The 24,335-nt window shown below is 65.0% G+C and overlaps 5 protein-coding genes across 5 annotated transcripts; 1 reads left to right on the top strand and 4 right to left on the bottom strand.

The window, feature by feature from the left end:
- Positions 1–59: 59 nt before the first annotated feature.
- CHLNCDRAFT_56910 (hypothetical protein) lies at positions 60–7,879 on the top strand (the record flags this gene model as incomplete). The annotated part of the gene is made up of 19 exons (XM_005850856.1): positions 60–95; positions 499–667; positions 1,041–1,171; positions 1,396–1,663; positions 1,955–2,416; positions 2,589–2,968; positions 4,392–4,489; positions 4,807–4,896; positions 5,038–5,206; positions 5,409–5,569; positions 5,671–5,813; positions 5,993–6,243; positions 6,351–6,412; positions 6,564–6,664; positions 6,796–6,910; positions 7,111–7,204; positions 7,365–7,415; positions 7,535–7,611; positions 7,738–7,879. The coding sequence occupies exons 2-19, from the start codon at positions 613–615 to the stop codon at positions 7,877–7,879; spliced, it is 2,850 nt and encodes a 949-aa protein (XP_005850918.1). The 5' UTR covers positions 60–95; positions 499–612.
- Positions 7,880–8,377: 498 nt separating this feature from the next.
- CHLNCDRAFT_20098 (hypothetical protein) lies at positions 8,378–9,501 on the bottom strand (the record flags this gene model as incomplete). Its single annotated transcript, XM_005850572.1, has 4 exons — positions 8,378–8,559; positions 8,689–8,881; positions 8,976–9,110; positions 9,223–9,501. The coding sequence occupies 4 exons, from the start codon at positions 9,499–9,501 to the stop codon at positions 8,378–8,380; spliced, it is 789 nt and encodes a 262-aa protein (XP_005850634.1).
- A 4,633-nt stretch (positions 9,502–14,134) lies between these two features.
- On the bottom strand, positions 14,135–16,320 carry CHLNCDRAFT_34137 (hypothetical protein; the record flags this gene model as incomplete). The annotated part of the gene is made up of 6 exons (XM_005850571.1): positions 16,165–16,320; positions 15,673–15,985; positions 15,326–15,507; positions 14,941–15,157; positions 14,474–14,610; positions 14,135–14,389 (listed from the first exon to the last, which is right to left on the bottom strand). The coding sequence occupies exons 1-6, from the start codon at positions 16,231–16,233 to the stop codon at positions 14,135–14,137; spliced, it is 1,173 nt and encodes a 390-aa protein (XP_005850633.1). The 5' UTR covers positions 16,234–16,320.
- A 2,069-nt stretch (positions 16,321–18,389) lies between these two features.
- Positions 18,390–19,770, bottom strand: CHLNCDRAFT_140625 (hypothetical protein; the record flags this gene model as incomplete). Its single annotated transcript, XM_005850570.1, has 5 exons — positions 18,390–18,489; positions 18,674–18,841; positions 18,989–19,140; positions 19,284–19,481; positions 19,618–19,770. 5 exons carry the CDS (start codon positions 19,768–19,770, stop codon positions 18,390–18,392), a joined length of 771 nt encoding a protein of 256 aa, XP_005850632.1.
- A 947-nt stretch (positions 19,771–20,717) lies between these two features.
- Positions 20,718–24,239, bottom strand: CHLNCDRAFT_140624 (hypothetical protein; the record flags this gene model as incomplete). The annotated part of the gene is made up of 11 exons (XM_005850569.1): positions 20,718–20,892; positions 21,128–21,234; positions 21,486–21,593; positions 21,818–21,924; positions 22,062–22,209; positions 22,460–22,593; positions 22,761–22,803; positions 22,937–23,021; positions 23,288–23,497; positions 23,672–23,913; positions 24,105–24,239. The coding sequence occupies 11 exons, from the start codon at positions 24,237–24,239 to the stop codon at positions 20,718–20,720; spliced, it is 1,494 nt and encodes a 497-aa protein (XP_005850631.1).
- Between the last annotated feature and the right edge of the window lie 96 nt (positions 24,240–24,335).

Genomic DNA, 24,335 nt, shown 5'->3' with positions numbered 1-24,335 from the left:
CACTGTTGCTGCGCTGCCTCTGCAGCTCTGGGCTCCTTGCTTCCGCCGTTGTAGGACTTGCTAGCTGTAGGAGGCGCTCGGTAGGAGTCCCAGAGGTGAGTGGGGAAAGAGGGATGCCATGTCCCCGCCATGCGAGGCCAGCAACGCTGCAAAGCGCCTTCAAAATCCACCTCGGGGTAGAGGGGCATATGGGTTTCCGCGGCAGCGGAGAACAGCCGGTGCGCAGCAGTGGAGAGATGTCCGCCACGAGAGGGGGATTTCTGGGCGGGCTGCCCTGCATGCGAGGCGGGACGGGACGGCGACGGCATTCGCAAAAGTGGCAGGCGCGCGCGACGAGTGCGCAGCCTGCAGCGGCCCAAAGGAGCGGTGGCGCACCGCCCCGACGGCGCCACTCCCTATTCCCAACCCAACCCACTCATGGGCCGCCAGCCGCCCTGCTGCCCCTGTCCTGGCGCGGGCCGCCCTTTCTGACCTTATGGCCACTGCTCCTGGCTGCAGGCTGACTCAGGAGGCAGAGTAGGCGTCAGGGCAGGACCTGCTCACGCCTCGCGTGCCACGCTAGGCGGGGGGCGCCGGGCGACCGCCTGCGTATGCGCACAGTAGCCCGCCCGGATGGCCAAACAAGAGGGGAAAGTGTTCATAGGCGGCCTCAGCTGGGAGACCACAGGTGCGGGGCGGCCCCAGGCTGCTGGGCGGGGTGCAGCAGGCGCGAGGCACCACCGGGGCGCCTCCGCCGCGCCGGCGGCACCCGGCAGGCCGCGGCCAAGGCTCCAGCCTCCCACACGGGACATGCCTGCCGCTCTGGCGCGCACTGCACTGTTGGGGGGTGGTGCTGCCGCCGCAAGTATGGCAAGGGACGCTGCCGTCTGGCAGCCCAGCGCCATGCCCAGCATGCCTGCCCACCTAGTCGGCGCGGGTTCAAGAGCCTCGCCCGGCGCCCCATCTGGCCTGTCCTGCGCCCTGCCCCTCCACGCGGACCATCCCAGCCCCTCCCGCCCGCCCCGCGCCTCGCCCTGCGCACCCTGCGCCCGCGCCTGCAGACCAGAAGCTGCGGGCATACTTTGAGAACTATGGGACGGTGCAGGAGGCGTTTGTGTCATACGATAAGCACACGGGGCGCCCCCGCGGCTTTGGCTTTGTCGTCTTTGCCGACCCGATCATCGCAGACAAGGTGCGCGCGCGCTGGGCACGGCGGCAGCCGCGGCAGGGCCGGCTGGCGGAGGTGTTGTCGGGGGCACTGAAAGCTGGGCGGCCCGGCACTGAAACCTGGGCGCGGGTGGCCTGGCCTGGGCGTGGAGGATGCTGCTGACCTGCTGCTCCTGCACTGCGCGTCAGCTCCTGCGCCCCGCTTCCCACACCCCCGCCGCGCTCTGCCTGCCCCGACTGCCCGCGCAGGTGATCAGCGTGCAGCACACGATTGACCGGCGTGAGGTGGAGGCCAAGAAGGCGCTGCCCAAGGACGAGAGCCCCGTGCGTAAGGAGGAGCAGGCGGCGAGCGGCGGGCACCGCACCAAGAAGGTGTTTGTGGGCGGGCTGGCGGCCACCGTGGATGAGGACACCTTCCGAGCATACTTTGAGGAGTTTGGGCTGGTGGACGACGCGGTGGTCATGTTCGACCACGAAAACAAGCGGCCCCGCGGCTTTGGCTTCATCACGTTTGCGGGTGAGGGCTGGGGGCCGGTGCAGTCTGTGGCACGGGCCAGAAGCGGGGCTGAGGGCTGGGGACGTGTGTAGTATATGGCACGGGCCAGGAGCGGGGCTGGGGCCAGGAGGAAGATGGTGCGGTGGTGACAGTGGTGTGGGGATTGTTCTACATGTATGCATGTGGCGGGGGTGGCAGGGCAATAGCCGCAGGGGTGCGGGAGCAGCGCAGCGTGCCCGCGAGGGGGCAGGGAGCAGCACGTTGCCGACTGCCTGCCGCCTGCGTGCCCTCCCCGTCCCCGGCCTGTTGCAGACGAGGAGTCTGTGGATGCTGTGTTTGCGCGGGGCACGATCCAGACCATCCACGACAAGCAGATTGAGATCAAGCGGGCGGTGCCGCGCGACAGCATGCCCCCCAGCCCCCGCGCCCTGCAGCACCGCTCCCCCATGGCGCACCACCCCGGCGTGCCGCCCGCCTACGACCACATGCCGCCCGAGATGTACCACCACCGCCGAGGCCCGCCGCCACACTACGGCGGGCGCGGAGGGTATGGGGGCGCCGGGCCGGGCGGCTACGCGGGCGGCGGGTACCGAGGAGGGTACGCCGCGCCGGCCATGCATGCCGGCATGCAGCCGCACCACGGCGGCTACGGCGGCGGCGGCGGCCTCTCGCGCGGCGGCGGCGGCATGCGCAGCCCGCCCCACCACGCCCAGCACCACATGGGGGGCGGCGGCCTCCCGCCGCAGCCCTTCACGCCGCCAGCAGTAGTCACGGGTGCGCCACCCGGCTGGGCTGGGGCTGGGGGCTGCAGGGGTGGCCTGCCCGGCGCACATGCCCTTGGCTGCTGGCAAGTCCTGCTGCCTGCACCTGCTGGAGCTGCACACCGCTCCAGGCCGCTCAATCACCTCGCCGCGCTGCCCGCCTGCCTCCCCGCCCGCCTGTGCAGGCATCCCCGCCAACATGGCTGCCACTCCCGAGGGCGCTGCGGCCATTGCCGGCGGCCAGGCAGTGGCTGCCGCGCTGCCGGTGATGGGCAACGCGCCAACCATGGCAGCCCAGAGAAACCAGCTGGCCGCCATGTCTGCCGCGGCCGCCGCCACGCCGCTGCAGCCCAGCCAGCTGGTGGCCAGCTTCGGTGCGCTGCCCAGCAACGTGCAGGCGGCGGCCGCAGCCGCGGCTGCCACCCACCTGGGCTCGCCGCCAGCCGCCTACGGCATGCCTGACGCCACGAGCGCGGCGGCCGCGGCGCAGCAGCAGGCCGTGGCCGCGCAGGCCCAGGCGCAGGTGCAGGCAGCTGCCCAGAACCTGGCCGAGCTGCAGCAGCAGGTCAACCTCAGCAACTCGCTGGCCCAGGCGCAGCTGCAGCAGGCGCAGGCGGCGCAGCAGCAGCAGCAGGCGCAGGCGGCCATCTGGAGCTAAGGCGTCGGCCGCAACAGGGCGCTGGTCCGGCCGCTGAGTCCCTTCGCCCAGCCCGCCAACCCGCCTCCCATGTGGCGCCTGGCTGGCACAGGGCCGCTCGATGCGGCAGCGGCAGCTCCACCCCTCATCTCAGCACTGCTCTCTCCCGAGTCGCGGCGGGGGCTGACACCCCCACCAGTTTTCCATTTGGTTGCTAGTAGCAGGGACCTGACCTTCCGCGGGCGACTAGCGCCATTCGTTCCTGGCTCCTGCCTGGGCCTTGCATCTGTTGCCAGCTCCTTAGTTGCATGTAGGCCGCGCGGCCCCACCTTGCTCCTGCTCCTAACTTGGGCCCGGCCTTTAGTTCGGTCTCCTCCACATCCACTTTTTCGGGCGGCGGCAGCGGCTGGATGGGCAGCTGCCCCCCATTCGAGGGCACACCCAGCCCTGCCCCGTTGATGTTGCCACAGATGCACGCTGCCACCCCACAGTGGCATGCATGCCCCACCCGCATCCCGTCCTTCCCCTTTGCATATCACACTCACTTGCTCGCCGCACTCCCCACCACCTTGACTGACCCGCACCACTCTCCATTTGTTGCTGCTCGCCATATAGTAGGGTTTAGGAGGCATCAGGCATTTCTCTGGTTTTCATAGGGAGTTTCATGAAGTTGCCTTGAATCACTTTCAGGTTGGGCTCGGTTGTTTGTTTGTTTTCTTCTTGAACGCGCATGGACTTCGCTGCGCAACCACCCACCCCGCCTTTCCCCCCGTTGATCGAGTTCGCCCCAGGAGTCAGGTCTCTTCTTGCACAGGATCCCAGTAGCTCAAGCTTTGGCAGGAACTCAAGTTTGCTTCGATAGGATCTCACTTCTCGACAGCCGCAGATCATGACCATCATCCCGCACTCGACGCATGTCTGCCCTTCATCCCTCGACGCACGCCCGCCCATTTTCTCTCCCCCATCTCCCTCCTTCCCTGTGTTTTGTTTGACCACGCTACCCCCTGCATCAGCATGCTTGTGCCTGTCCCACGCCGCCGGCGGGGTTAAGCCGCTGTCAACCGCCCGTTTGTGGGGGGCTCACGCATTGGCCTGCACCCCAATGGCGCCCTGTATACAAGCCACACCATGCATCATCGTGTGCCGCCAGGTCGAGACTGGTGGATGGAGGGGTACGTTGCCGCGCGGAGGGCCACGGCGTCGGCAGCACTGCCAGCTCAGCGGCGGGAGGCAAACAGGGACCCTGTCCCCATCAGTGCACCCCTTCCAAGGGGTCTTCTAAACACCTCATACTGTTCCGGCTCACCTGATCGTGCTCATGCTCCAAGCCACCGGTGGGGTTGGCCTGCAGCTGGCCCCGGCGTGCCTGCCGGCGGCGCTGGCCTGCGGCCGCTCCCTTTGGTCTACGCTCTCCAGGCTGGGAGAGGAGGGCAGGAGTTCTGTACCCGGGTGCGCTGACCTGCCGCCGCTTCCGCCAGCCAAACCCAACAAGGCCGGGCTTCTGCTCGGCGACAGAGCCTCACAGCGGGTTCATGGTGGCCAAAGGGGTTGGGTCGGGGCAGCAGTTGATGCGACGGCCTTGCATGCAGGCACTTTAAAGTGGCGGCATTGCCGCCCTTGTCGCCGCACATGCATTGCTCCGCACGCTGCACAGCAGGCACACGCATGCACAATCACAGCATAGGCAGGCAGAAGTCTGTGTTCTTGTCGTGGCTGGAGTGCCTTTGGCTTAGCTCTCCTGCCAAACCGCTCCCCTGCTGTTGCAGCCGGCCATCATATAGCACAGGCGCTGCCGAGGCAAGGACCCATGGCAACCTGCAAGACTCCGATAGAATCTTCACCAATCTGTATGGACGGTGAGCAGGGGAAGGGCAGGGAAAGGGAGGCTTTGGCGAGGCGCATGCACAGGGCCCAGGCTGGACCATATCCGCTCGCCGGCGCTTGGGCGGCGCCTCAGCCCTCGCTTCCCGCTGCCCCCGTGGCCACCTCACCCGCAGGCACGACCCCTTTCTGGAGGGTGCTCAGAAGCGGGGAGACTGGTACCGCACTGCCGACTTGATTGGCAAAGGCCCCGAGTGGATCATCTCGGAGGTCAAGGCCAGCGGCATCCGCGGCCGCGGCGGCGCCGGCTTCTCCACAGGCCTCAAGTGGTCCTTCATGCCCAAGGTGGGTGATTGGTGGAGCGGTTGTGGGTGCTGCATGTGTTGGTGGTGGTGGTGTGTGTGCGGGGGGTGCTGGTGATGGGCATGCATGCAATCCGGTCAAGGTTATAGGTTGTTGGAAGGACAAACCGGTCCCGGGTGCCCGGTCTCGCGTGGTGTGCTTCATGCTGCTCCTCTCTGCCCTGCCCCGCCCCGCCCCGGACCAGAACTTTGACCGGCCGCACTACCTGGTGGTGAATGGCGACGAGGGGGAGCCGGGGACGAGCAAGGACCGTGAGATCATGCGCCACGACCCGCACAAGCTGCTGGAGGGCATCCTGCTGGCGGGGGTGGCCACGCGGGCGCAGGCCGCCTACATCTACATCAGGTGGGCGGCTGGGTGGGGTGGCGGCAGGCGGGGGGTGGCTGGTGGCGGGGAGGACGGTGGGGAGAGGGTGTCGAGTGCGTGGTGCCTGTACCGTGGTGCAGGGGCGAGTACCGCAACTACCGGCACAGCCTGGAGCGGGCCATTGGGGAGGCCTACCAGGCGGGCTACCTGGGCAAGAATGCGTGCGGCAGCGGCATGGACTTTCACGTCTACACCCAGCAGGGGGCGGGCGCGTATGTGTGCGGTGAGCGACGCGAGCCAGCCAGCCAGCCGTGCCGTGGGCCATGATTCATTCATGTATTCATTCTGTGAGCCAGGGGCAGCAGGGCAGGAGAGATGGGGTGGCGGGTGGGTCAATGCTGGAACTGCAAGCTGTGCACCGCTGCAATGTGCTGTCCTCCCGGCCCGCTTGCCTGGCCACAGGCGAGGAGACGGCGCTGCTGGAGAGCCTGGAGGGCAAGCAGGGGCGGCCGCGCCTGAAGCCGCCCTACCCAGCCAATGCCGGCCTGTACGGCTGCCCCACCACCATCAACAACGTGGAAACCATCGCCTCCATCCCCGCCATCCTGCGCCGCGGCTCCTCCTGGTATTCCAGCCTGGGCCGCCGCAACAACACGGGCACCAAGCTGTTCAGCATCAGGCACGCCACAGCCTCCCAATGCCCGCGGGGCTGCGTGCCTGGCTGGCACAAGCCCCGCCTGCCCGACTTGTCGCAGCTGTGTGGCCTGCCTGCTCCTGCCTGCTCCTGCCTGCCTCATCTGCTCTCTCTGCCCGCCTGCAGCGGCCACGTCAACCGCCCGTGCACGGTGGAGGAGGAGATGAGCATACCTCTCAGGCAAGGCAGTGAGGGGACCGGCGCAGCTGGGGTTTGGGGGGCAGTTGCTTTAGATTGCAGCAGTTGCTTTAGATTTGCAGCAGTTGCCTCCTGCCTCATGGAGTGTGCTGTGGCACGGCATTTCATCACGCGACCTGTTCTCTTGAACTCTGGCCGCAGGGAGCTGATTGAGAAGCACGCGGGCGGCGTGCGCGGCGGGTGGGACAACCTGCTGGCGGTCATCCCGGGCGGCTCCTCGGTGCCCCTCGTCCCGCAGAGCGGTGCGCTGATCCAGGCATCCACCTTTTGCTTGCCTACATGCATCTCATCTCATGCCCCTGCTCTCACGCATGCCTTCGCCCTGCTCCCCTCAAGTGTTCTGCCTCCTGCCTGCCGCTTTGTTTGCCTGCAGTGGCCTCTGAGGTGCTGATGGACTACGACAGCCTGCAGGAGGCGGGCACCTACTTTGGCACGGGCGCGGTCATTGTGATGGACAAGTCGACGGACATAGTGGAGGCCATCCGCAGGTGGGGCGGGCGTGGCTGGGCTGGACTCGGGCTGCCTGTGCTGTGTGTGGGTCTGGGGTGGGGCTGTCGGCATGGGTGCAGAGTGCACCGAGGTAACAGCAGTGCCGGCGGATGCGTGCTTGCTCGCAGTGGCCCCGTTCTGCCTGCCCCATGCCTTCCTGGCTCCCCCACGCCTGCCTGCCTGCCTGCCTGCCGTGCAGGCTGAGCTGGTTCTACAAGCACGAGAGCTGCGGCCAGTGCACGCCCTGCCGCGAGGGCTCCGGCTGGCTGTGGGACATCCTCACTCGCATCCAGGTGCGGCGGTAGGGGAGGCTCCGGCTTCCCACCATTCTCTCAACATTGCAATTGGGCCGGCGCGGGAAGAAAGAGCGAATCCGCTATTGCATCCATGTGGCCGGTCTCCACGGCCGTTGCCACCGCCCACCTGGTTGCCTGGCTGCTGTCCTCCCTGCAGACTGGCGAGGCAGACGTGAAGGAAATTGACATGGCCATCAGCATCAGCAAGGTGGGGAGCTGCTAGCAGCAGGCGCTGGAGTGGCGAAGGTTCGGGAGTGCAGCGGTTGGGTGGCCATCCGCTGAGTGGCATGCCGTATTCGTTGATGTTTGCCGCTGCTGCTGCCGCAGATCATTGAGGGGCACACCATCTGCGCGCTGGGAGATGCGGCAGCCTGGCCGGTGCAGGGCCTCATCCGCCACTTCAGGTGCGGCACCGTGGCCGAGTGGCAGCACTAGCAAACAGCAGCGGCACAAGCAGCATGCCGCTCGCCATGCCCGACCGCCTGCCCCCTGACCAACACCCCTCCCACACACAATGGACCCTCCTGCAGGCCGCTGGTGGAGGAGCGCATTCGGGAGCGCCAGGCGGCGCGTGCCAACAACCAGCTGCCCCCCTTAGATGACCTGCACCGCAAGCCGCACCACAGGGAGGGGCTGACCATCCCAGCCGGCTCATTGCAGCATGCCATTTAAATCCCAAATCTAGCGCGAATTGTTTTGTTTTCCACAAGTATTGTTTCCAGCCTAGATAGTGGCGCTTGACCAGTAGCATCAGGCCCGCTGGCTTTTTTTCCCGCATGCTCCTTTTCTCCCTGCCTGTACTTTCCCCTGCACCCTGATTTTTCCAATAACTCACTTTGCCTTTGTTGCATGTAACCATCACGTTCACGGGAGGGTCCTGGCATTGCGCTTGCCAGAGGCGGCGCATCATCACACGCTGCCTGTGGACTGGCGAGGCAGTTTTGAGCAGGCCTGGTACCTGTAGCAGTCGTCGGTGGCATGGAGAGGTGTGGGGTTGAGGCAGAAAGCCCCAGGGCAAACCTCCAAACCTTATTCTGAGGCTGGAAGACTGCGTGCGAGACCTATCGTGCAGTGCCCATGTTTGTGCTGCATCCAAGGACGAGAGGTACTGCGATTGCCGGGTACTGTTCCCGCCTTCACCATGTGCAATTTACAGCTCCTCTCTGCAGGTCAGCCCCACTGGATGGAGCTGCACTTCACTCCCATGGCCATGTCGTCAAATACCAGCTTCCCCGCCTCCCCCTTGCCGGCGCCAAACACCACATGAAGCGGCAGCAGGTGCTCCTCCCGAGGATGGGCGTAAGGCCCCTCGGGCGCCTTGCGCCATTCCGACAGCACCTCGGCACGCTTCTCTGCAGCCAGGGCAGGAGTCAGGCAGGGATGCTGGAGGCTCGGGGGCTTGGGCGGAGGCTAGGCTGAACAGCAGTGCTTCCCAGCTCCCCACCGAAGAGCGCCGACCACCACCCAACCAACCCACTCACCGTAGCTGAGCGAGGGATCCGTGCACACATGCTGCAGCCATTCGTCAAACTGCTTGCTGCGGGCCAGCGCGCTGCTGTCGCCGCCCATGGCTGCAAAGAGGGCGGGGAGGTTGTGGAAGGAGGAGCCGGAGCCGATGATGGCCACACCCTCCTCCTGCAGCGGCCCCAGCGCCTCTCCCATGCGGATGTGCTCCTGCGGGGCAGGCAATTGGAGACAGGGCGAGTTGAGCTGGGCAGCAGTTGCGGCAGCAGAGATAGAGATATGCACAGCGCCGGCGGTACCGCACCGCTGGATCCAGGGAAGCGAGCAGCGAGAGCTGGACCACGGGAATTTGCGCCTCCCCAAACATCAGCATCAGCGGGATGAATGTGCCGTGATCCCAGCCACGCTTGGCATCCTTTCGACACTGCATGCCAGCTGCCTGCAGGCCAAGTCGAGGGCGCAAGCAGGATCAGGTGCCTTCCATATGACCTTAGCGCTGCCTACCGCAAAACCACACCTCGATTCAGACAAAGCCAACATCAGGGACATACCTGCAGCAGGCTGCACACTCTGTCGGCGAGCTTGGGGCTACCCGGGGCGGGGTACTTGAGCTCATAGCTCTCAGGTGAAAAACCGTAGTAATCATACACCAGAGCAGGATTTGAAGCGCTGGTGACACTTGGGGTGCTCTCCTCCCAGTGCCCAGACACCACTAGCAGAGCGGTGGGCGGCGCGGGCAGCGTCGCGGCATAGCTCTTGAGGAACGCTGTCAACTTCTGGTGGCCGGGGCCGCCGATGACTGGGAAGGGCCCGCCTGTAAGCAGCAGCATTTTTGTTGGAATCGTTGCACTAGTGCATCAAACCCATGGATGTTCGTGCGGCATGCGGGGGCGCCAGCAGGGCGGCCGGCGGAAGCGGCGGCCGCTCCAGGCGACTTGATGCCTGATGCGGCACGGTTCGCGTCCGGAAGGTGTTGCAAAGCCATCCAGGGTGATCCCCCGGGAGGTTTAAGAGGGCGTGGAGACATGTAGGTGCGCAATTCCGGTCAACTGGCCTCACTCGCCTCCGTGAGTGATGTAGACTGCAGGGGCGCGCAATCTTGCCATCCCGGCTGCTTCTGACTGCTCGTCCAAGCTGGGACCCGAGGTGGGCAGCTCTCTCGGGAGAGAGGAGGGCAAGCACCAACCCTGTGAGAGCAAGGCCGATCGTGAGCTTGAGCATTCAGTGGAGAGAAATACATAGCGATGCGCTCTTCTAGAGATCTTCAAGTACGTGCCCGGATGAGGAGTGCATGCACAATGATGACATCAGCCGACCCCGCGGCGCTGCAAGCAGCACAAGGTGTGTTGCAATGGAATTGACCATCGGCGTGATTCTCTCACATTCTCCAGGATGTACATCACAGGAATCAGTTGCACAGTGAAGCAGCTGGATCAGCAGGTCAAGGAAAATCGCAGGAAGTGGACTCCTGGCGACGTTGGGTGGGCGGCGATCAACTCGGGTGGTCACACATTGTGCTGGTGGCCGGGCAGGTGGTAGCCTGCGCCGCCGTGCCCACGCCAGTACTGCAGCCGGTTCCAGGAGACCAGCGCCACGCCCAAGAACAGCACCCCCAGCATCCAGGGCTGGGCGACTGCGAGGCAAGCAGGCACAGGGAAGCAGTGGGCCCAAAGGGGGGAGCAGAGAGGGTGGGTATGGGCGTAGCAGCCTGGGGCGCTGATGCCGGCCCTCTAGAAGCACAAAGAAACAGCAACCGACCCAGATGCACGGGCTGACCCAGCGGCAAGTGGCAGCAATCTCACTTGAGTGCCCCAGCGCCTGCTGCTCATTCTTGGGGTGCCATGCCTCGCCCTCCTCCTCTTCCTCTGCCGCTGCTGCCGCTGCCTCCTGCTCCTCCTCCTCCTCCTCCTCCTCTGCCGCCGCCGCTAAAGCTGCCATCCCCTCCTCATCCTCTTGCCCATCACCCTGTGGCTTTTCACCACCTGCCGTCTCCTCCTCGTCCGACTCCACAGCCACCTCCTCCTCCTCCAAGAGCTCCACATCGTCCACAACCTCAGCGCCTCGGCCGGTCCCCTTCTGAAGCGGCCCAGTCTGCTCCATCTGCTCCCGCACCTCCTCCTCCTCCTCAGGCGGCGGCATCACCTTGCCCTCTGCTGCTTCCACCTCCTCTCGCTCCTCCTGCTGTTGCCGCTCCTCATCCGCCTCCTGCTCAGGCGGCGGAGGCGGCGCCAGTTTCGCCTTCTGCGCCGCCTTGCTGCCTGCTGCCTGCTGCTTGGATGGCTGCTGGGCGGCCTCGGGGGCAGGCACGCCCCCTAGCGCCTCCTCAGCGCTGTCTGCTGCTCCTGCTGCATTAGCCTTGGGCGCTGGCGACTTGCCCTTGCCCGGCTTGAGCTGCTTCCCCAGGGCGGCCATTGCTGCCGCGGCCTTGCTGGTCATACTTGCCGCCGCGGCTGGCGAGGGGGCAGGCTCTTCGGCTGCTGCTGCCACCTCGCCAACGGCAGGTGCCTGAGCGGCAGCCTGGGCCTCCACCTCCACAGGCTTCACCATGGTGTGTCCCACCGCGTGCGGCACGTCCTCGTCGCCGCCATCACCAGCCCGCGCCTTCTGCCGTGGCGGCTGCACCTCCTCCTCCACGCCACCCTCCTCTTCGTCGCCGGAGCTGCTGCTGCTGCTGTTGCTGCTGCTGCCGGTGCCGGGCTTGGTGCCACCACTTCCATGATCGTGATCATCTACCGGCTTGAGCATGACGTGCCCGATGTGCGACGCTTGCATCCCTGCGGGCTTGCCCAGACCCTCCGCCTCCTGCTGCGCCGAGGCTGCAGCACCGTGGGCATGGCCGGCATGGCCGCTGTGGCCGCCGGCAATGGCATACGCCGGTTTTGCGGGTTTTGCCGGCTTTGCCGCCACCATTTCCTCCTCATCTCCTGCTATGCTCCTGCCGCTGCTGCTGCTGACCAGCTTCGAGTCTGCAGGCACAGTAGTGGAGCAGGCAGGCGGGAATTTCCGCACAGCCCTGAACGTGCCAGCAGCAGGCGGCGCCGAGCCGCTGTAGTCAACCATTGCTTCTTCTTTATTGTAGAGGCTTCTTCGTTTTTTAATGGCGTGTTCACTGTACCTTGCGGCGTGAAGACAAACTTGTGGAGGTTGCCGCTGCCCAGTTCATTCGTTTCAGAGACCACCACCGCCAGGAGCCGCTCGCCTGCAGCAGCAACCCCAAGCGAGGAGGGCGAACATGGAGGCACTTGGAGAGGGTCAGCAGCCACTCTTGCAAGCAGCCACAGCATTGTGTAGCAAGCAACGGGCCCAGGCGACACACGTGCTCCCGTTAGCTCCAACGGTGCTGGTGTAAGGGCGAGGTCATGTGGCACCTCCACCCAGTCCACCTCCCAGTGGCTGCAGCGCGGCACAGGCGGCGTGCGTGCGGGGTTTCCGAAGCAGTGCTGGCTGGGCGAGTAGGCGAGCCAGGCAGCCGGGGCGAGGGCATGTGCCAGTGAGCGCACATGCAGCGGTGCAGAGGCGGCCCTGGGAGGCGGTGTACGATGCAGCGCCACACACTCACTTGCCCACGGCGCCAATGCTGCTTTCCAGCGCCACTATCCAGACCTTGGCGTCCTGGCTGGTGCGCGTCCACGTCAGCGCCAGGACGGAGCCATAGGGGCCCAGCGCCAGCGCATACGGCAGCCCAAACCGTGTCTTCAGGTCCCAGTATCCTGCAGCATGGCAGGGGCAGCGCTGCAATCAAAGGACAGCCATCCAGCTCTTGGCCAGGTGGCCAGCTGCTGGCGCATCCAGCCAGGGCAGAGGCGGCAGGTGAAAGGCTGCTGAGCAGCATGAAGGGCAGTGCCACAGGGGTTGGCACCGGGGCAGCCTGCTGTTCAGCCATGCGGCTGTCTGCTGCAGGAGCAGGCCAGCCCACGCACCCAGGTGCTTGGCGGTGTGCAGCTGGAAAGCATGCACTCGGCCGCCTTCGCGGTCCGCCACCAGCAGCTGCTTGCGGCACTCGTGCACCACCACGCTGCGTGTGGGAGGGCCGAGCATGCGCAGAAAGGGGAGAATGAAGCACGTCGCGCATCAGGGGCGGTGGTAGGACAGCTAGCGCCAGGTGGCGAAGAAGCTGGCCCCAGCAGCAGCGCTGGTGTCAGGGACGCAGCTGTCGCGGCAGCGCCTGGCACCAGCCCACCTGTGCGGCACCTCCATCTGGTCCTCCCTGCGCTGCGGCGTCTGGTAGTCGCGCACCCAGGTGCCGTTGCCATCAAACTCCGCCACACGGCTGTTGCAATACCCGTCTGCGGCACACGTGCGGGCAAAGCAGCAACTGTGGACGGCGGGCTGGGCGGATTGGCAGTCCACTATGGTAGCAGCTGTCGCAGCATGCCGACTTGTAACGCCCTAGCTGCCACCAACGCCTGAGAGCCGGGCCCACCTGCCACAAAGATGCTGCCATCGCGCGACACCGCCACCTGCGTGGGCTTGCAGAACTTGGAGCGCCCGCTGCCCGACTGCATGGGTGTGCCCAGTGCCAGCAGCTGCTCGCCCTGGGGGCTGAACTTGAACGCTTGGTGCAGGGTCACGTCTGACATGCGCCGAGGTAGGGGAGGAAAGCAGGAGGTGATGATGAGATGGTGCACAGCGAGCATGGAGCAAGCCGGTGTGAAGGGGCGGCTGGAGCAACACGCCTGCTGCTGCAAGCGAGGAAAGGAGGTGGCTGGGTGACGGAGCAGGGGCTGGGCGAGGGGACAGGATGCGCACCTGTGACCCACACGTTGCCTTGCCAGTCCAGGCTGATCATGTGGGGCAGCGCAAAGGTGCCGGAGCCCCAGGAGTGCAGCACCTCGCCGCTGTCCTGGTCCAGCTGCAGACCCCATGCGGGGTGCAGGCAGGGATCCCCAGGGTCAGGGGCTGTGTGCTTGCAATGGAAGCACTGAGTGTAGGCAGCCACAACGAGATAACACGGCGGGGAAGCCAATGTAGGGCCGGCGTAATGCCCACCTGCAGCACGGTGGGCCCCGCCAGCAGCCCCGCTGCCTCCTTGTCGCTGCTGGCGCTATGGGAGGAGGCATTCCCGATGCTGCCGTCACTCTGCCAGGCACGGTCGCCACGGTGGAACACCCACACCGTGCCATCCCCCACAGATGCCACGCCAGACACCTGGCCCAGCGGGTAGCTCGAGCCAGCCGAGGCCTTCTTGCCAGCCTTTGCGCTCGCCTGCTTCTTGTCTGGCGCTGCCATCTGCAGCAGGTGCAGCGCGGCGGGTTGGGGGTAGGATTGCGGCAGCACTCTCATATCATGTCCTGTGCAATGCACGGCACGCGCTGTCTTGCTGGCACAGATCGAGAAGCAAGCATCCACCCCACCTGAATTGCAGCTGGAGGCTGCCATACTTGTGTCTCAGGCTGCAGCGTAGAGCCGTCTGGCAAGCCTCCCGCACCATCAAGCTGCAGTGCAGGGGGACAGGCAGCACACTCAGGTATGCCAAGGGCGCAGCAGTTGCCGGATGTGCAGCCTTGCACCTCCCCGCCTCACAACACCACTGCTCCTTTCCGTCTGCACCGCTTCCAGCCAGCTTCTGCAACCAAAGCCGGCGCTCGCCAGGCCACCCACCTCCAGCCACTCCCGCCCATCCATGCACCACATGAAGACAGGCAGGTGGCTGTACAGCATGAGGTACAGGTTGCACATCTCGTCCGAGTGCGTGGCCCCAGCATGCACCTCGTGATGCTGCAGTACAGGCGGGCAGTACAAGCAACTCTAGGAGAGGAGAAAAATGGCGGGTGGGCAGTGGCACAAGCACAACCGACGCACCACGCCTGAGCTGTTGAAGCGGCAGGCCATGGCCAAGCGGTCGCCGGGCAGGATCGTCGCCTCCGGCTTGATGGGGTAGAAGCCCTGCAGGCGCAGTGGTGGAGCGTGCCGCCGCCGGCATGGCATCGTCAGCGCAGCTCAGGCACGGAAGAGGCAAGCGGATGCGGGTGGGCAACAGCAGCAGCACGGGGAGGCAGCAGCACGGGCAGAGATCCTGCCCACGCCGAGACAAAGTGCCTGGCAGCGGGGCGGCAGCGTGCCTGCTGCTCTTGAGGGTCCAGGCTGATCACGCGGTTGGGCTTGGAGGGGCTGCCAGGCGGAAAGAGGTCGAGATACACCTCCCTGTAGCGGCGCGGGGCAGCAGATGAACACACCTGGCTCGCATGCCAGGCAAGGCAACAGCCCGGTTTGGAGCGACACAGCGCGGCCCGCCCCGCCCTGCGCCTTGGCGGGCCGCGCTCACCTACCCAGCGCGTGTGTGTGCACCCGGGTGGCGAAGCCGTGCAGCGGCTCCCACCCGCTGTAGCAGCAGGTGTTGTCCACCACTGTCTCTGGGGTGTCTGGCGGTATAAAGAATGCGGAGGCAAAGGCAACCATGCCGGCAGAGTTGGGCACCTCTTGTGGGCTGAGGCGCAGAGTGAGGCCTGAAGTATCGTTGGCTGGCCGGCCATTTAGGTAGTGCATCTGCGAGAGGAGGGGAAAAGGGAAGGGTAGCGGGGGAGCAGCGCTGATTGGCACGTTGCGCCAAAGGCCGGGGAAGCAACTGGTAAGGGTCCAGCGATGGTCTGCGGCTGTCAACCAGCTGCAGGATGTGCACCTGCCACCCATGCCATACGCGCAGCTGCCACCCACCTGCAGCACCACGGTGCGGATGCTCGTGCCAGGCCCCACACTGAAGCCAGCGCCGTCTGGCACCGCCATGGCAGGCGCATTCTTGCCCCACCCATACAGCACGTTCTCGCTGCCGCTGTCCTCGCACGCGCTCATCATGCGGCAGTTCCAAACCTCGGCGGTTTGGGCCGGCGCTTTGCAGCCTGAACCCAGGCAGCCAGGCGGGGCGAGAATCGGGCTTGCAGTTCATGAACAAGAGCAAACCGGCTGATCATCAGCTAGCCTGCTATCCGCTGCAAGCACCAGCAGCACAGAGGAATTGCTGGCCCCTTCTCTGCGCTGCTGTATGCCCAAACCAGGGGGCTTACCAAACAGCAGCATGTGGTGCACGATGCGCTGGTCTGAGTTGGAGCTGATGCCCACCAGCTTGAGCGGGCGGTCTGGCAGCGGCACCGAGGTGCACAGGTAGGCGTCCTCCTCGTTCGTGGGGTATTCGGGCAGCACCACAGGCAGCTCAAAGGCGCCGCTGGGTTCTGCTCCACCCGACTCGGCGGCTGGGGCGGGCGCCTCGGCGGCGGGGTTTCGTCCAGGAGTGCCGTCTGTTACAGCCTCTGCTCCAGGCGCCGCGCGAGCTGCTGCTGCTGCTGCTGCCCCTGTGGCGGGCTCGGTGCCATACGCGGCCTGCAGCGGGGACGTGGTGAGGAGGGCTTCGGGACGTGGTGAGGCGGGCACTGCCGGCGACAGCACCCTCACCAGAGATGCCCCACCCAGGCTGACATTGAGTCTGCATGCAGCACTGCCGCTTATGCGAAAGCACAGGAGCTGCTTAGGGGCTCTCAACCGCAGAGAGAGCGACTTGCCTTGGCGGCTCCGGCAGCCGCCACAGCCAGTGGCAACAGCACTCCTGTGATCACGGTGGCCAATCGCATGGTCTCCCGCTCACTATAACCAGCGAATTTACCCAACCCAGAAAACACCAGTAAGCTGAACCCTCTTCTGCTGGGCGGGCACGCTCAAACATTCAAAGGCCGGTTGTAATAATGCTTTCCTGCACTTTTTCCGTCTGTACTGCTGCTGACTTGGAAAACGTACGTCAACCCCACAAGAGGCCTCCACGGGCGTGCCCGCGCACTTCTTTGTTCGCGTATGCACGCTTCTACACGCCATCGTTCACCCTGTCGTGCCCCTTGGCTGGCTCGGGAGGTCCTGCGGCGCGGCCCATATGGGGCGGATTGCGAGCACGGGCGGCGGCTCAGGAGGGCTGACGCTGTCGTGGGCCCTGCAGCAGCTCAACAAGCAGCTGGGCGGAGGGAGCTTTGAGCTGGGCTTCGAGCAGATGGCCCGCGTGCAGCCCGACCGCCCCTCCCCGGCAGCCGCGGCAGGGCGCAGCCACGCGTGCGGCCAGGAAGAGGGCAGCAGCCGCAGCGGCCAGGGCCTGGGCTGCGTGGTGAGTCCGGCCACACGAGGCCTTAGCAACCGCGTGGGCAACCAGCTGGCATGCGTTGCAAGGGAGCAGGGGAGGGGCTGTCCAGGCGGGGTGGAGGTGCCCGGGGCAGGCGCGAGCACCCGCCTACTGGGGCAGGTTGCTGGGAGGGGTTGCCGGGCGCGCGCCCGCCGGCACGCGCCCCTGTCCTGGAACGCGTAGCTCTGCCACCACTCAGGTTCTGACACCCCACGCTGCCCTTTGCACCTGATTGCAGACCCCCAGCAACTCGGACGCTGGAACGCACCCCGCCGCCGACCCCCGCAGCACCGAGCAGCTGCAGCAGCAGCAGCCCATGCACCGCCCCCGCTCCTCCACGCACCTCAGCGTGCACTGGGCAGAGGCGCTGGAGCAGCACAACCAACGCCCGCACGCCCCGCAGCATAGCAACTTTGCGCCCGACAAGCCCTGTCTCAAGCCTCGCCAGAGCAGCTTCCCATTCCTCGAGGAGGCGGCTCAGCTGGATGGCCTTCTCCGCCGCCCCCGTGCGCTCGTCCTGGCGCAGCTCAACATTGGCAGCGGCAGCGCAGGCGGCGGCAGCAGCGCCGAGGTGCACGCCGCCATCAAAAAGCGCAACCGGGTGGCGGCCTTTGGGCAGTGAGCCGGCGCGCCAGCGGCACGCGACCTGCGCTATCCACCGGGCATAGCACCTCCAGCGCTCCCCGCACCTTGAGCTGCATAGCAGCAGCCCAGCAGCCTCACACCTCCATCATGTTCCGTCTGACGTCGACCTTACTACCGCAGCCAGAGTGGCAGCCTTTTTCCACCACACCACCTAACAGAAATTGCAGCACAAAAAAAGTTACCTTCTTTCTGTAGATGCTCTCTCATGTCAGCTGTAGATCCCTGGCGTCTCACTGCTTTCTTGTGTCGCTGTGCACCCTCTGTGCCATGATATCTTCGTTCCCCCACACCTCTTTCTCCCGCAGCTCCCGTATCTCCTTTCTCTGCTCGCCCTCCCAGCGCATGCCGTCCCCTCGTGCCTGCCTTGCTGTGTGCTGAGTGCCAATCCTCTTCCAGCATTGCTCTAGTCTTTCCATGCATAGCACCGTTGTGCCCCCTGCGGCGCACGGTGCCCGACCCCAGCTGCAACCTGCTGGCCTCTGGCTCCCGGTGCAGTCCTGCCATGCCCCACGGCTCGGCAAGATGCAACCCCCTTTTTGATTACATCTCCCTGACTGACTCCCACACACAATACACACACCCAGCTTGACCTTTAGCGCGGCACCCCCGCACCCGCTCGCTTTTCCTGCTTTCCTTTTGTCGTCTCATCCCTCCTTCTGTGGCCTGCAGGCACGGATCGTTACAGCCCTGCCAGGGCGTGCGTCGGGCCTGCATTCAAACCAGCCAACCACACCCATCACCGCTCGCTCTGTGTCATTGCTTACGCTACCTCTCTTGCCGCTCTCTTCTGCCTTTGGGGATAACCTCTTCTCTCCACACTTGCCTTTTCCATGCACAGCCACCTGGGTCGGCACGGTGTAATGGAGTGCTACAGGTGGATGAGAGTACACGTGTTATGTCGAGGAAACACAGGGCAGAAGGCACTGGAATGGAAAAGGAGGCGCAGTCGGCTGGTCATCAACCACATGGGTATGGTAACTACTGCAGCCCCCGTTTCAGGCTAGCCTTGGCTTGCAGTTCCAAGAAGTATGGCCGCAGCGCAGTCAGAACGAAATTGAGCCGAGCACCACAGTCCTGGCTGAAGGCAGGCAGAGGCAGCAAACGGGCGTGCAGTTAACGTGGACATTTCCCGGCCAGAGCAGCAGGGAGGCGCTGGGCCAGAGGGTGTGACCAATGCCAATGCTGGCAGCCATGCCCGCCCACCAGCCCAGCCCACCAGCCCAGCCCACCAGTCCAGCCCTCCAGCCAGCCATATGGCGCACCTGAGCAGCAGGGCAGCACGCTCTGGCGTGCCCATCACCAGCAGCTGCGCGGCGGCAAAGGAGAACAGCTCCTGGCGTCGCGCCTTCCCCAGCGCCTCCCTGATCGCCTCATAAGGGTCGGGTGCGGTGGCGCTGCTGCGGTCGGTTGTCTTGTACACGCTGCCATGCCTGGCAGCAGGTGGACGTGCGGCAGCAGCACCAGCAGCAGCTTGAGCCCACTGGGACACAAGCTGGTTGGGCCCCAATGGCAGATAGGCACGCTGATTGCCTGCACGTACACTTACACTGGCACAGACGAACTGTCCAGCTGCGCACCTGCGCCACATCTCGATGTGTCCAGCTGCCATGTGCCCCGCCGCCTTCAGTGCGTGGTAGCTGGTCCTGCGCTGCACCGCCGGCGGCGCATACTGCCGCACAGCCTCGGGGAGCTCGCTGCCGGGGGACACCACCGCAGACAGGCTCTCAATCTGTGGCAGGGTGGCAGCAAAGGCAACGTGGCAGGCGTGCCATTAATATGATACAACAATACAAGCAGCCAGCAAAGCCAGCTGCCAGGCACACATACGGCAGCAAGCGTTCATGGCCTGCATGCCACGCGCGGTCGGCCAACCCGCGCGGTTCGTGCCTGCTGCAGCAGCTTGGTGGCTTCCCGCTCCAGCACATCCACAGTGGGGTCCAGGTCTGGCACCTGGGCATCGTCGTACCACTCGGCCGCCACCACCGTGTATGGCTCCTCCTGCTGCACCAGCAACAACTGCATCCGCCGCGTGCCGCAGTACGAAACTGCCAGCGTGCCATCTTGGAGCTCCTGCAGGGCAGGGAGAAGCCGACAGATCAGGCTGGGCGGATGCACAGCCGCCCGCCAGCCAACGCCTGCGCCATCCACCTCTTCGACCCATGCCCCACAACCCGACATGCGTCTGCCCGCGTGCCCGCCCACGCACCTCTATCGCCTGAACCTCTGCGCAGCATGCGATGCGGGGCATGCCCCCCACCGCATTCTCTAGCAGTGCTGGCGGCGCTGCGCTGGGCGACAGCGTATGCACAAAGCGTGCGCCCGCCCCCCGCGGCGCCTCTTTCAGCAGGTCATGAAACATGGCAAGGTAACGAGGTTGATACACTGCGGCGGTGTCAGGAACAGTCAACATGAGGTTGGCAAGGCAGGCTTGCCACCAGAGCGGGGAGTCGCAGGTGGAGCAGACACAGGGCAGAGGGACACGGAAGCTTGCTGTCACCTCTGAGGATGCCCTTCTGGGTTGGGTGGAGTATGGTATTGAGCGGGAAGGCGGGAAGGGTCAGGAGGGACGGGTCCTGCTGCTGGGAACCGTGCTGGGTGGCGGCGGCCAGGGCGCCACCGCGCTGGCCAACCCCACCGCGCTGCTGGCGACGGGGAGGGCGGCAGAATGTGATGGCCAGCTGGTCATTAGCGATTTTAGCCAAAGCAGGGCTGGCGATCGGCATGGTGTCGGTTCAACAAAAGACGACTAGGGCAAGCTCTGGACCTCCAACCAGCGGTGACTTAGACCCGTGTTTCGATCTCAAGCTGTCACCAAGCGGGTTTCCCCATGGTTGCTGCAGGGCAAGGTATGCGCCTCGCTGGCGGCGCACTGACTTGGCGGCGGCAGACTGACCTTGCATCATTCGACTTCAAATTCAAGCCATAATAAGCCTGATGACAGTGTGCATGCACGAACTGATGTTGCCTCGTCGCAATTGAAGGGTTGGTATTGGCCGGCGCTGCGACACACCGTGGCGCCATTCGCCGCTGCCATTCACCGCAGCGAAAACTCGACCGACTGCCTAACTGCCTAGGGAAGTGCATAGGGGATCACAATCTGGACATCAGCAGAGGTCCGCATCCAAGCAGCAATCGAATCATAGGAGATCGAGCGATGCATTGACGCCAGCCGACGCAGCCGCCAGCGTGCAAGCCAGATGGGCGGCTGGATCTGGAGGCTGTGATTGATAATAGAGTGCAGCAAGGTACACCTTTTGCACTGTGCAAGAGGAGGCCAGGAGGGAGCTGGAACCTACCGCCTGATCGTCACCAGTAGTGGCCACGCTCCCGCGGCTGCCACGTCTCCCGCAGCGCCTGGCCCTCCTCGCCGCTGCTGCTGTACTCGCACTCGCTGTCCTCCTCTGCGCGCGGCGGCAGCACGGTGCGGTCTGGCACGTCCTTGAAAGCGTAGAGGATGAGCAGGTGCCTACCGGCATCCCAGCTGCATGCAGCACCCGGGGGGTGCAGCGGTAGGAGGAATCGTCAGCAGCACGGAAGCCAGCGCCACCAGCGACGGGGCAGCACTCAGCGCTCCTGACACCAGAGCCTCCCTGCCTGCCAAGTGCGCACACACAACCGATGAGCGCCGGTGACAAAACAACGTGCAGGACCGGCAGGAGGCATGCTGGGCGCAGCGGGCTTACGGATGCGGGACATCAGAGGGTTTGTGCATGCACTGCGGCCAACGCAGGCCCGCCATTGCGCCGTAGTCGTAGTCATTTCCATGCCTGTCGATGTAGTCGCAATCCGTGCTGGCAAACAGGCTCCTGCTGGGTGCATGCCACTGCAGGCAGGCAGCACGCATGAGCAATGCGGGGGTGGGCAGGGTTGGGCGAGCGCCAAGGCGGCGGCTGCAGGGCAGCAAGTGGCATGCTCCGTCCTGCTGCGCCAGCCTGGCCATGTCACTCGGCTTCGCTACACACAGCTCAGAACAGCTGCAGGCAGCCCAGGAAAGCAGAGTGCCTGCACGACATCGAATCCAGAGATCTCAGTTTGCCGGCGGCACAACTCAGCGCGACGCGCCTGCAGGCTCACGACATCGGTGTTGCCGGTGGCGAGCTCGTACAGGCAGCGCCGCGTGCGCAGGTCCCAGCACAAGATGGCCTCGTCGCTTCCGCCGAAGGAGAAACAGAAGGGCTGGCCCTGCATGTGGAACGTGGCACAGGGGTGGGCAGGCAGGCATCGGACGGCCACCAAGGCGACTGGGGGCACTGGTGCATTGATGGAGGGGACCCATGTGGTCATCAAGCATGGCAGCACTCTTCCATGTGGTGCAGTTCAGACAGCTGAACACCAGCCCGGAAACCGGGTTTGCTAGTGCTACATATTTGGTTGGCTGCTGCAATAGGCAGGGCTACCCGCCCCACCTGATCCTCTGCCAGCGCAACTGCCCTCACGCCGGTGCAGCCCTTGCTGGCCAGCACATGCGTGCAGGCGTGGGTGCGCAGGTCCCACACACGTACGGTGCCGTCGTCTGCGGCCCAGGGAGTGGAGGGGGTTGCAAAACTGGCATTGGGAATCTTCTAGATTCTATCGCGACGAGGCGTGGACAGCCCGGCAATCCAGCCTGCAGGCAGGCAGGCAAGTAGGCAGGCGGCGTGTTCCACCCACATGAGCCTGCGGCCACCAGGTGCGGCAGGCCGGCCGAGGTGGAGGCATCGGTGACGAGTCCAGCGTGGCCAGTCAGCAGCGCGCTCAGTGTAGCGGTGGGCCAGTCAAACACCCACAGGCTGGCCGACTTATCAAAGCTTGCCACCACCTGAATGTAGCAATGTGTTAAGGAGACAGCAAAACACAGCAGTAAAAGAGTAAGTATAAGCGGTGAAATCCCCAAGGTGGTCAAGGTAGTGAATGCACTGTCCCGGCAGCTGCAATTCACTGGCTGTGAGGAATGAAGGATGCCAGTAGCAGCAGCAGCGCTGACAGTGCTCATAGTGTGCCGCCAGCGATGCCACTCCCCAGCCAGTCAAGCACTTCAGCCTGGCACCGCAGCATGCCGGCGAGCGCACCTGCTGGGGCTCTGCATCGCCCTCCAGCTCAGGCCCCACCACCAGCAGATGTGTGACAGGGCCTAACCTGCCTGATCCCTGCCCCACAAGGTGGATCTTGCCATGAGGCCGATCGCCTGCCGTCGCCTCAGCTTCTGCAGCGCAGCAGGCAGAACGCAGCGTATGCGTCGATGTGGGTTGATGGCGGCAGCAACAGCAGGCAGGCTGCAGGGTGCATGCAAGGGATGCGGCGTGAAGGTAGCGCACAACCGCAGTCCATGCACAGCATGCCACATCCCAGACACCACACAACGTAGCCCACCTGCAAAATCGTCATTCATTGAGTTGTCAATCCCATCCAGCGCCTGCATTCATTCACAGGATGGCTGCCGCCTGCCTGGACAGGGGAGTAGACACCGAATGCGGAATGCTGGCACCCGTGAAAGCATTGCTCAGCACCAGTAGCTGCGGAAGCTGTGCTGAATCATGCCCACACACCTTGCAGCCGTATTCGCGCTCCATCTCATTTGCATCCTGCTCATGCACCGCCATTGCCTCGATCCACTGGCGCTGCGGCGTCAGCCTGCGGCCGCAGAGGGTGCAGCAGCAGGGCGTGGCGCAATGTTCCTGCCCGCAGCGCATGCAAGCGCCGGCTCAGCTGCTCCCGCCTGACTGCCTTGCTAGAGAAATCATCATGCGCCAGCTGCCACCAGTCATGTGCCAGCTACGAAAAGCATGACGCCCCAGGTGTGCTGCCAGAGAGGCCTCCCTGGCCACACTGGCCACCCCGGCCTCCCTGGCTGCTTCGAAACGCTCCCCGTATATTGATCCATAGCACTTTGAACCCACCTGGCAATGTCCCAATACTCCACCGATCCGTCGTCAAGCGCAGACAGCACGCGGCCGCCCAGCACGCCTAACAGGTCTGCTTGGGCGCTTTCCAGCGTGAACTGGCAGGCGCCCTGCCCCGTGGCCCCGATGCGAAAGGCCTTGATGCGTGACTCCCCTCCAGCGGACCACACCAGACCGCGGGGTGGGTCCAAAGCCACACGGCAGCCTCTGCAGGGGAAGCAGTTGTGGCAGCGGCGGCATGCGCGTGAGCGAAGCTGAGGGCAGCGTGTGTGCGAACGGTGCCAACGGTGAGCACCGGAAGGAAACAGGCAGCATAGTCCTGCCCATCGCCAGCCCCTCAGCCCAAAGCCAGCCAGCCAGCCAGCCAATGGGCCAGCGCACCTCTCAAAGAAGCCAGTGATCAGTGAGCTCAGGCGGTTTCGCCAGTCGTCGTCGCCTGCCCTGTCGCCGCCGCCTGCCCTGTCGCTGTCTCCGCCGCCATGGTAGGCACCGCCGGCATCGTCGCTGATGCGGCCGGCCGCCAGGTAGGGGCCGCGCTGCTTCCAGCCGGTGCCGCCCACAAATGCAAGGAAGTCGCCGCCCACACAGGCCGTGCCGCCACTGGGCTGCTCCTCACAACTGACCTGCGGGGCGGGTGGGCAGGGCAAGAACAAGGGATCGGCAGGCAGGACAGGCACCGACTGAACCAAGCAATTTCATTCCATCCATGCTGGTGAGATGCGGTGCCAGCAGGCCCCTGCATGCATATGCAGTCGGCGTGTGTGCTGGCTTCCCAGCAAGCCCGAATACGCAGGCTCTGTGATGTGAGGCCCACCTCGCAGCGTGCCTCTGCCACCGCCACTCCAGCCGCGGCGGCGGCGCCGGCAGCGGTTGGGACCGGATAGTATACATCAAAGCGCGCCACATCGCACGCGAGCGTCGGACGCTGGCTGCTGGCGGCTGGCACCATTCGGGCACCAATGGTTGCCTGCAACCCTCCCAGTTCCTGCAGGAAGGAATCGCTTGTCGGGGGGGGGGGGGGGGGGGGGGGGGGGGGGGGGGGGCG

The sequence above is a fragment of the Chlorella variabilis genome, assembly GCF_000147415.1.
Source record: "Chlorella variabilis unplaced genomic scaffold CHLNCscaffold_3, whole genome shotgun sequence".
Lineage (NCBI taxonomy): Eukaryota > Viridiplantae > Chlorophyta > Trebouxiophyceae > Chlorellales > Chlorellaceae > Chlorella > Chlorella variabilis.
This window is presented reverse-complemented; position numbering and strand designations above follow the sequence as displayed.